This window comes from Cyprinodon variegatus, unplaced genomic scaffold (assembly GCF_000732505.1).
Source record: "Cyprinodon variegatus isolate N-32 unplaced genomic scaffold, C_variegatus-1.0 Scaffold119, whole genome shotgun sequence".
In the NCBI taxonomy this organism is placed as follows: Eukaryota; Metazoa; Chordata; class Actinopteri; order Cyprinodontiformes; family Cyprinodontidae; genus Cyprinodon; species Cyprinodon variegatus.
The window spans coordinates 409202-421211 of record NW_015150572.1 but is presented as its reverse complement, the minus strand read 5'-3'; the positions used below and the strand labels follow the sequence as shown (position 1 = coordinate 421211).

General features: G+C 38.7%; 1 protein-coding gene across 2 annotated transcripts in view; it reads right to left on the bottom strand.

Annotated features, from left to right (window-relative positions):
* tesk1 (testis-specific kinase 1) overlaps nt 1-12010 on the bottom strand; it is a 42010-nt gene that overhangs the window by 14936 nt on the left and 15064 nt on the right. For both annotated transcript variants that reach the window (XM_015375515.1, XM_015375514.1), the window contains 3 exons: nt 3181-3302; nt 3000-3048; nt 527-673 (listed from right to left, as the gene is read on the bottom strand). In XM_015375515.1, the coding sequence (XP_015231001.1) occupies nt 527-673; nt 3000-3048; nt 3181-3302 (318 nt within the window). The remainder of the gene's footprint in view (nt 1-526; nt 674-2999; nt 3049-3180; nt 3303-12010) is intronic.

The window sequence follows — 12010 nt, the reverse complement described above, 5'->3', positions numbered from 1 at the left end:
AAGCAATAAAAAATAAATAAAAACCTATGCCAGAATTTATACGAACAATAAAATGTCTTTTATAACAGTTTTATAACTGCAATAAAATCATTTAACTACCTTAAAATGTAAGGTATAAAAAAATAAACACTGTTCCTATTAAAGTTGTAAAAGAAAACTGTGGACATGAGCTGCAGGAGCCTCTTCTGTAAATCTAACCACTCTTTGAATGGATTATGCTGGGATTACGCAGCCTTCAGCTTGTAGTTAAGATTCAGTTACGGTTGGAGGAGAATTAACCAGGAGGGCAACCTTTGACTAACCTACCTTATCTTCCATCATGCTTTATTCAGAATAAGACAAAGTCAAGGCGCCAAATGTGGATGAAGGGCAACAGTAACAAGGAAAGCTAATGGCTCCTTTTAAAAAAGTTAAGATCAAATAAATAAAAAATGTGCATCTTTTAATTCATACTTATGAGCAGCTAAACATGCAGTCACTATAACACATGCATTGCAATCTTATAAAGCCTTTTATTATAGCTAACCTTAGAGGTGAGGTCCCTGTGGAAGATGCCTTTGCTGTGCAGGTACTTTAATCCACGAGCGATGTCCAGAGCCAGGCTGAGCCGCGTGGTCCATGACAGGTACATGTCGCTGCCCAACAGCTGCTCCAAGTTACCTCCGTTGATGTACTGGATCAGAAAAGATGCAAAGACAACAGAAATATGCTCATTTTGGAGTGTAGACTGCATTCTTTTTTTAAGTCTTCTGCTCAAATAAATGGGGGATCCCTGCAATACTGATAAAAAAGGAATGCTAGGGTCCCCTAAAAAAATCGCGATAATATAAGATTGGTTATTAAAATAACTAGGCGTAAGTTGCTCTTTATGACTAGTAAATTACTAAATTTTCTTAATACAGGAGTTCCCAAACTGTCCAGCCTCTTACTCAAAAAAGGATCAGTTTTGGCTCCTGAGCAAATCTATTGGTCGACTATTCCAACATTAAAAACTAAAATAATACAATTAAATAAATAAATTAACCAAGGGTGTAAAAATATCTGAAACAGCAGCAACAGATGGTTAATGAATAGTGTGTATCAGATTAGGCTGCAAGTTTAACTTCTATTGTGAATCTCAAGACCCAATTATGGTTGATAAAAGAATCTAAGTCAGAATCAATGATACATAAACTTTTTTTTAAACAAATATGTTGCTAGAGCTGCAGCATGAAAAACTACAAACTTTCCTTCTACAGATCAACACTTAGGAAATTTGTTGTGTTGCAATAGAGTGAATCACAAGGTTGCTTTAATTTCCCCTTTTCTTGTGTCAACATTGTCTTCAAGAGTGTAACTCACTAACTGTCAGCTCTCTCAGTATAGAAAAAAAGGAACTAAAGCTCAGACTCTTTAAAAAACAGGCAGCAAAACGAAAACAACTGAACACACAAAAAGCGAGGAGAGCTGTGAATGCATCAGATCTCACTTGAAGAGCTAATGTTTCCCATTAGCTGCTGGGTAGCCATGGTAACAGGTGTCGACTGATTAGATGCTAAGAAATGGACGGTGTGTCCTGCCTGACCTCTGCGTGTTTATTCAGGCGATTCTGGCCTCGTTGGGTCCGACAGGGTCACAAAAGATGGTTGCCCATTTGACCTTTTTTAATTTCTTACTATATAAGATTCAAGCCATTCTGAAATAGAGCATTGTTTTACATTAAAGGGATTATTAGGAATTTATAGAAAACATTTTGTCCTGAAAAAAGTCAACCAAATAATTTTAACTGTACAAATAAAACAAGCATTAATATTTAATAGCACTTTTTAAGCAGTGTAACCTTAAGTTAAAAACCAGGACCAGTCTTTTTTGCAAGGAAAAGAAAACTTTAGCTATCTTTTTTCAGAGGAGATGAGCAACAGTGTCTGGTGAGCTTTGGTCTCAGTCATTAAAATGACAGGACAATGTGGCAGCTGCGGATTGTGCTAGGAAACAGGAATACACAGAAGGATGGAAGTTAGGGCGAAAGGAAACGCATGAGGGAGAGTAGACAGGGATCATGGAAGTAGAAAAGACAGAATGTTAGAACAAGACTTGGATATTAAAATGAGATATAAGAGAGAACGGAAAAGGGAGAGGAGAAAAGGACGAAGGGTGGAAGAATGAAAGGAAGTAAAGAAGAAAGGCCACAAAAATAAAGGAAAAGAATGGAGGGAATAAAAAAAGGAAATGAGGAAGAAACAAAGAAGAAGGAACGAAGGAAGGAAAGCCGGCGGGAGAACAACGCTTAGACTGTGGGATAGGCCTTAAAGCAGGCATCCACATTTTTTGACATTTTTGCCAAGGGTCGATTTGGAAGTAGTTAAAGGTTAGGAAAAAAAAATCTGATCTTTATCTTAGTCAGAGAATATGTTGATTGTTGTTTTGTTTGACATTAAATGAGTCAATTTATTAAAGAAATTGCATCTTTTAAACCTAAAGCTTCACACAAACCCCATTATGAAAATAAAGCGACACAAATTTCTACATTTTTCTATGTTGATCACAGGTTTTCCAATTTTTCCATAATGTAAATCAGTAAGGAACAAGAACTGTTGAGATGAGAGCAAAACATGTTTTGAGAGATACTTTTTTTGCACCTTTTTCACTTCATAAATCTTCCAATTCTAATAACTGTCAAGCTGAATCTGTATCATTTGAGTTGAACTTGGGGTGTAACATAATTAAACCAAGAGCTGAAAATGGCCTCCAGGCTACAGCTGGTTTAAAGTCTAAAGTCAGATGAATTTTTCCACCTTTTTTTTTTAAATAACCCGATTATTTCTTTCCAACTTTGAAGCTAAAAATGGGTCCTAATCACCAACAGGTCCCTTCCTTTAACATCTTCTCTAGTTGAGCATTGTTATTGTATTTTTAATTTCTGCTGCTGTGTCTGTGCAAATCGTTGCTACCAAAAGGAAACAAAGCATTGCAGCTCACAAAATGCATCGTTAATTTCATCTTCACCATCAGAACCTTACCTCTGTGAGAGCGTGCAGCTGTCCCTTGTGAACACACACACCTATAAACCTGCAGGAAACAGAGGAAAGCAGTCAAAACCAGACCCGTCTCAAGGTTTACAGACCAACTTAGCCAAATGAAGAAAATATGACTTCTAGGCATTTCAAGTCAAATGTTTGACTTACTGGCTATTTGAGTTACCTGAGTATGTTTGGATGTGATAGTCTGTTCATCAGTTGGACCTCCCTGAGCATGTTGGCTCGGTTACTGACTAAGATGTTCATCTTCAGAGCCATCACCTGACCCGTTACCCGGTGCTGCACCTGTGTTTAAAGGACAAATATAGTTGGTAAGCATAAAAAATAAAATTAAACTACCAAATCAGCTTTTGTTAAAAGATCTGCAAAACCCTTTAGAGAAAAACAAACTGAATTGATTGAGTAAAAGCCTGAGATGCAGACAAAACTTCACTGAACTCATGATTGTTGAAACGCTGCTGCCTGATTACTGCAGACTGGCCATGAAACCTTAGCAAGTCAGCTGCACTTTCTGGCCAAACCTGCCGTCATGGCGACGGCTCCGTCTGGCATGGTAACGATGGAGATGCAACACCCACCCCACCAGGATACGCATTTGCTTGGCATGTAGTTTGACTTCTAAAGAAATTTATGCAGGGAGGATATGACAGCTGAGCTGTTTGGCACCGTTTGCAGAGGCAAGAAGTCAGATGGTGTTGCTTTTTTTTTTTTTTTTTTTTTTAACTCTGACTGAACTGAGAAAAAAAAAAGCCTTGTTCTTTCTACAAGAGAGCAATACAGAGTCTGATGCTGCAAAGGTAGTCCATATGTATGAGACTGTTCTTTGCGAGGATTTTTTTGTTAAAGTTTTGAACCTTACTAAAAAAAAAAAAGCAATGCAACAGAAACGTTTAACGCAGCCCACAACCAACAGTCATGAACAGAGGGAAAGGAAACTCATTCAAGAGCCGACAGCGCAGATGGTTTAATAGATGGGTGGAAAGAATAACCTAACGCTCCAGCTGGTTACAGTGAACCAGCTGGGAGGTTAGAGGGACAGGCAACCTGATATACCATCGTCTCATAAAAAAAAAAAAAAATTTATATTTGATCAATAAAACCACAAAGAAATCAGTATTGCCCCCCATACTCCATCCTAAGAAGGGATGTCAGAAGGACTGCATTCCAATAAGAATGAGGTGATGCTACTTTATACGCACCACTAAAAAATAAAACAAAACTAGCAGTGATTTAAGCATACAAACTTTACTTCCACTCACATAGAGCCTTTCTGTGGGCTGACTTAAAATAAAAGATTAATCACATCAAGGCCACCAAGATTTTATGCTTTACTTTTGGCAAACAATGCAGTGGGTCTGGTCTCCTTGCAGTCACACAAACAGATCCGTTCTACAAAACTGAAAACACCAATCTTCCTCCAGATGCATAGTCTGCTCCATTTAATGCGTGACACAGCATGATAATTCCAATTCAAGCAGTAAGTTAGACACGCCACACCAATCATCTCATGTTTTTTGTTTGTTTTTGCATCGTGACAGACCCAAGAACCCAGCTAGGCTAAGGGATACTCATAGTATATATGAGCCAACCTCAAGGGCAAAAAATATGTCTGAACCACAAAAGGCATACCATGTCATAAAGTAGAGGCACTTGTTTGCTTTAGGTGCAGAAGAAACTGCTACAAAATGATAAAAGCAGACCACCACAGCAGTGTACCTTTTTTTGTGTGTGCAAATGTATAAATCCTTTATTATCCCACAATGGGGAAATTCACTGTGTGCATTTAACCCACCCCCTTTGGGCGAGCAGTGGGATGCCACTGTTGGCGCCTCTGGAGCAGTGTGGGGGTTAAGGGTCTTGATCAATGTCACAGGTTGGCAGTCCATGGATGTGTGGGGGACTTAGAACTCAAAACCTGTGGAACCCAAATGCAATGCCTTTACCACTCCCACTTCCTAGTGGTTGAAGCATTATGAAATTATGAAATCAGAAGGTTAATCAATACAGTTGCAACCATCCTTTTTAACGACAATATAAAAATTATTTTTGATCATCATTTCATCCTTTACTCTTTTGTTACTAAATTTAACCATCCATATGAAATGCAGACATTCAACCCAAGAACTAGAACTGCACCAGTCAATCGGCAATTTAAAAAAAATGGGCGATTATCAATCAGAGTCAGTTTCACAGGAGCCCGTAAGGCGGACTGAGAGGCAGAAAAAGAAATGAAAGGAAGTATATCCGTATCCAAGCTGGAGGTAGGACGATGAAACAGTCCTTCTAGGGCTAAATTAAAACAGCTTTTTTAAAGCTACTCATAAACCTCTTAAGGGTATTCTCCACTTCGTTCTTTGTTAACATTTTCCCTATCTTCTATTCTAATAAAAAAAGTTAATCTCTGCTCCACTCTTACTAAAACAGTGATCAATTCATGATACTTTCTCAGCTCCTAATTTGTATAATTTAATATGAACTTGTGACAACAGTATTGAAGGATTTATGGATATGATGTTTCAATTGGCACCTAAAAATCCTGATTGGTGCATCCCTATCAAGAACATTTCCTATTGACCACGCATCAATTTGTACCTGTACCTACCTTGGAAACCAGCATTTTAAATGCATTTTCAGGAACTGGCTTTAGGAATGAATTTGCTTTCATTAAATGGTGGAGGTTTAAAAAGGGCAAAAATGTCAGACTGGGCTGAAAGTCTTCCTAATGAGATGGATGCCTGAGAAAAACCTAAAATGACCAGTTTTCTTTTGCTTTGTGGAGGATGCATACATTATTGAATTTTTGATAAATCACCATTTATGAAATCCAGAACAACATTAAATTGTCATATATAGTTAAAGACATGCAACAGTAGGCATCCACTTTAAAAAATATATATTTTTATAAAAAAATTTTTGGAGCAATAAGACTTCAGTAAAGATCTACATTCTAAAGTGCATCTGCATTTATATAAATTAAATCTATTTTCATTTAAGATTATTTTACACTGAGATTCTGAGACTTAATTTGTTAAAAATGACTTTAAATGAAATGTAATTTAACGGATCTACTCCCAAGACAGAAAAGAAAATCACTCAGGTTTGATCTGGGGTCATAATTAATTACGAGTAAATGGGTCCAAATGAGATCACAACCAAAATAGAGGGGGAAAAAAAGGTGCAATATTAACTTTTTCAGAAAACAAATAATCATATAATAAAGATAAGTGCATAATGGTTTCTCTGGCTCTTTCAGCAAACTAGTTTGGACACTTAAAGTGTTTCCACATACCTCTCATACCCGCACACATGACAACATCGAGGTCACATTTCAACAACATAACGACTCTAGCAGAGATCCATAAATAATTCAAATTTAACGATATGCTCCTGAAATCCTTCTGCTTTGGGTTCATCGTGCAGACACACCTCTACTGGTTCCACCGTGATGACTGACATGACCAAAGGGGTCAGTGACCCCAGCAGATCTGAGGATGTAAACAGTCTCACCAGAGGATAAATACCCTGTAGTCCAAGCAGCCTTTTTAGGTCAGAGGTTAAATGTCTAAAATGAGAACAACAACAGTCCTGCTGCCTGCATTATTCAGTTTGAATAGACTTGCAGATAGAAAAGCCATTTTTTTTGTGCTGGGATACCTAGAAATAAGGGAGGCACACAGAAAATCCCTGCTAGCCTTTATTTCAAAGGAGAAACAATCTCCTTTACAATATCAATTGTCTAAACAGAGCAGTACATCCTGATGATAACTAACCGTGTGCAATCAGGAGTTGTGACCTTAATGCTTGACTGTATACCAAATTTCCTCCATGCTAATAATAAAGCCAACAGAGCACAGCAGGGTTTCGGATTGCGCCCTCATTAGCAAAGGAAGAGAGTGTAATGAAGGAGCGGCGTTTGAGGAGGAGGAAGGTCAAAGTGCAGAGTCTCTGGGCTGTGACACTGGCCTAGATCTGAGCTCCGAGTCCTGGATAAGAGGGAGGGGAAAATAAAGACGACAGCAGCCACTAATGTGTACGTGCACACTCGCAAGGAGGCGGCAATGCCCGTTCCGTGAACGAGAGCAAATCTGTGCCAAACTAAACATTTTCTTGAGTCGTCAGCCTGAGTCAGACTGCAGGGTGCGCATGAATGCACACATGCAAATCACACCTCTGCACAATGCTTCCTACTAAAGAGGAAAAAAAAGTAGAAGCAGAAAACTTGCAGAGCCCAGAGCCTGTGTTGGACTAATCTTTGACTCTACCAACCCTGCTGCAGGTCTGCACCGCACTTGAAGCTTCTAGTACGGTAGCTATTAGCAGTGGTGTTTCTATGATAAACAATGTCTAGAGTTGAGAAAACTTATTCACTCACCTTACATTTTCAAAGAATGACCTTAAAAAGAAAAAATTTACATTTTTTATGGGGATGACTACCAGGAAGTAGCGCATAATTGCAACATTAAGCCCTGGTACTTTGTAAAATAATCTAAATAAAGTATCAATAGCTCATAATGTAGCAAGATGATTTTTTTTTAACACTTTTTACAGATAGGCAACAGTATTTGAATCAGTGGATCATAAACCTTTTCTTAAAGACTGAAACAATTATTTTCTAATCACATTTCTGGCCATAAACCTTATATCCAACTCTCATCACTCCTCCCATTACATTAGCTCAGTCACAAAAGGTGTGCCTCAAGGCTGTGTGTTAGGGCAGCTGCCACAACCAAGTAGCGAAGCGCAAACAAAAATGTGTCATTCAAGCATCTGAACAGCACCCCTCAGGGTTTCCCTACAAATGTTATTTAGTTGTGCAGGAGGAAAGGGGGGTGAATGCAAAATAGTTGTTGGATATTTAATTGCAGAAACATCTAAACCTGAATAATTCTCATTCACTTTAAAATGATGCACACCTTTCACGTTATCATGCATATCCCATTAAGATGGGATATAAACGGGGTTGCACATGCAGTAGCTAAAAATTCACATTTACTCACTATTCCCTGCAAACATCTGCTTTCACACCTATTAGTAGAAATACTTACATGCTCCTCTATAATCCAGGGATTAACAGCCCTTCCAACAGTGACTCACACTGTACACTGGTTGCATTTCACACACGCACACAAACACGTGCGTGTGCCAAATGCTGATGCAGCAGCGGTTAGAGCCACAGCCTCGTTCGACCCAGCTGTTTTGTCCCGACAGATTTTAGCCTCAAAACAAACAAGCTCTCACTTGTCATTGTTCTAGTCTGACTCAACGTGGAGGTCAGACCGACTGGGTGGACTTTTGCAGTTTAACTTATCAGACAGCAAAACAAAAATGGCACTCTGAGCGTTTTAATGGTCACGTCCACCGACTCGCCACTGGAATGCCTACATTAGGATTGTCCCGAAGCGTTCACCAATTATCTACAAAGCCCTGCTCTATCCACACACACACAGAAACAAACACACCCCATAGCTCTCCATCAAAACATACTCTGCCTTGTAAAGTGCTGCTGTTAGCAGAAGAAAGGTCACGGCCTGTTTTCCTCTTACTCCTCATGGGCCAAATGCCATTTCGCATTATTGCAGACACATATGCAGCCACTAGAACTGGCAGAGAATGATGGAAGTATGAGGCTGACTTTGGAGGGGGAGGCTGGCTAACCAGTTGGACAGTAATGTGTCCTTCCTAACTCCGTCCTTCCGGCTGCAGCTTTGGGTTGATGCGGCCTTCTGGAACTTAGCCCACATGCTCTTTGCCGCTTTGATTCCTACTGTTCCCGCCGCTCTAATCGCCGCTCTTAATTTGGCCTGCCTAGTTTGATGCTGGATTCAGTCTATAGATCATCTTGAGATGTCCTTTTGCTGGATTAAATCTACCCTGGTACACAAACCAATAGTTTCTCTACATGGTATGCTGAACATGCTGACATATACTTGAAAAAGTTTTCTTATAAGCCAGAAGCACCCTGAACAGAACACAACCTGAAGCTAAGAGGCGGCAGCAGAATTATGCATTAAAGTGTGATGTTAATGGGTATTTGATGCCCACTGAGTTTAGAGTCATATTACCCAAGTCTCCCCCCCTCTATAAAGTAATTAGCATCTCCCCACTAAGTGCTCTTATTTCTGGTTCGCTGGAAGCTGCAAATAGATTTGAAAACCACTTTGCTAGTACTCTGAGATATATTTAGTATCGCAGCAGATGATCTGGATTTTTTTTTTTTTAGCTTATTTTAAGTTTGGAGGGGAAAAAAAAACTATATTCCTGAAATGCATACATCATAACAATAGCCCTTTTCTTAGTTTTGCTTATACTTTTTCACTAAATAAATACAACTTATGAAATCTAAAATACAAATTCAGACAAAATTCATATATTTTTTAAAACAACTTTATCAAATGTAATGCTATAATTAAAATCTTACTAAAACATTAAGGACTAATAAAATAAAAATGGCTGCAATGACCTTTAATAAAATTCTGATCAACTCTAAGATGTTTGTCCAGGTGTGCAGATCTTTAGTCAGTCTATGGATTATTGTTATTTCCATATTTTTGGGGAGGGAATAAATCCCTCAAACTGTGCCCCCATACCGCAGGGAGGGCTGTTAGAGTCAGCACAAACAGAACGATGTGTGTAGAAGTCATTGCATGCTACAGTGGTGTCGCAGAGGGAACAAAATGTGGTCAGGTGTGACCAGAAAACCAGTTGCAATCACAGTTCATGGACTTTGCTTTTGGCCCTGGGTCAGCTCTGAAAACCTGGTGGCTTTTATGGTTACTATACCACTTCCCTTCAGCAGCAGGAGTGCAATGCCTCCTTTACACAGGAGAAATGCAGAAATGTAAATATTAAGCTTTAGGGCATTCATGGATTACTTGGACACAGAAGTGACAACCTTATCTTACAGACTTGCTGGAAATTGATCCGTCTGTAAAAACGAGCTCATCCAACCAATGAGGTTACCCTAAGCCTAACTCCGCCCACTCTGCAAATTTTAAGAAAATTTCCTTCTTTCCAGAACAGGTTGGGCCTCTGACTGAGGTTCTTGCTTTCGTTTACAGCATGAAGAGTGTAAATCTGTCAGAGTGTATTTATGCAGCTGATCGAGACAAGGAAGCTGGAAAAAAGATCCCAATCATCCAATTCTCACTCTGTTGGGATTCAAGGGTCAGATCTAGAAAGTCAACTCAAAACACTTTATTTAATCACCAGCATAAACAAAACTAATTTTAATACTTAAACCAAGCATAAATGTTTCAGTGTCAATTTTGCTAAAAATAGTCCATAAATAGGTGTTGAAAACCACATACACACACACTTCATCCATATGGGCCTTTTGTATAGACTTCAGTTCATTTCTATGGCGTAACCATAAGGTATATGCCTAATCCCAACTTAAACTCGATCCTCACCTAAACTCAAGCCAATTTTTGTGGGCACACACACACACACACACACACCTTTGTGGTGAGGTAGCAGTCGATACTCTATCCTTCCTGAAATGCAGGACTTATAAGGAAGGATTAGTGGAATTCATGCTGCTCAACAACAGTTTTTGTTTTAATCAAGTCAAGACAAGAATCTGTAGGAAAAAAAAGGTATAAAAAAACTTAACAGTTTAAGTGGTAGCAAGTAACTGACTGTAAGGATAACATACTGCCCTCTGTAATTAGCTGTAATGCAGGAGTATATTTTGTCACGTTGTTCTTGAAACTTATAAAGGTCCTTAGGAGGACACACATTCCTGTTCTCATGAGACCTGGAAATCAATTCAGCATCTGTGGAGTCATGCTGGTTTCCTAAGCATTTTATCCCAAATGTTAAACCTTTAAAATCATGTTTCAAAGAAAAAAAATAGTTCTTTGGAGAATACTATCCCACAAGGTTCCTTAGGTGTTTAGAGAACAAACAAGTCCTCAGCATTCCAGATCCTCCACATGTGGCTCGCGAGTTTGTTGCTGAAAAACTCCATTTTAATGTCGTCTGACCTTAATATAGTTCCAGTTGAATTGCCAATAGAGTTTAGCAAATACCACAACTTTTTTGGACCACGCTGCGTCTGCCGTTTAAATGTCTGAGAAGACAGTAGCTGTTTAAGGTAGAAATCAATATTTATTTTCTGTTTGCATGTTTAACAATGGGGGAAAAAAGTCCAGATTATGCAAGATTTTTTTCTCTTGGATAATGACCAAAGTGACATCCTAAAGTTTAAAGATGGGATCAAAGATCACTTAATAGAAAGAATTGAGCTGTCATTTTTTTCCCCCACAGTGATGAATGGACAGACGTCGTTAATAGATCAGAGAACGCCACATAGGAACGGGCTTAGAAAAAATTAATGCTTCGGCACAGCCGCAAAACCAGTGACATCACACTGGCTGATCATTTGACTAACAGGAGTTAGAGTGTTTTGGTTTTGATTGACTTTTTTTGTCACCTGCAATGACAGATTAATAGCAATTTATTGCTTTCAAGAGGGTAGTGGAATCTTTGAGTGGACTTAAACAGTCACAATTGTCACAATTCTAGCTGTGGTACGGGAAAAGCAGTGTTTTTCTTTCAAAAATGTCTTCATTTTTAATCATTACTATCTGAATTAGGGCTGAAATAATCAGGTTAATTGATTATTGAAATAATTGTCAAATAATTTGGTAATCGATTCATCGTTAAGTGGAGTATAGAGACTCTAAATCATGCCTTTAGCTGACAGAGCGACCCACTTAGAGCAATAATTACATTTTCTGGGCTACAAGCGGCTACTTTTTTTCCCACCACTTTGAACCTTGTAAGAAGGTGCAGCTTTTCTGTGATTTTTTTCCTTACTGCCAGAGGGGGAAGTCAAAAATGAAAATGAAATATTAAGGGGCTAATTTTCATTTAGCATAGGAAAATGCTAACAGGAGGCACAGATGTCCCGAATTCACACATTTCGACATTTATTTTCCGCTTTAAAGCTGCCAAACCAATAAAGAGACTGGGCTCAACTCTACCAGAGC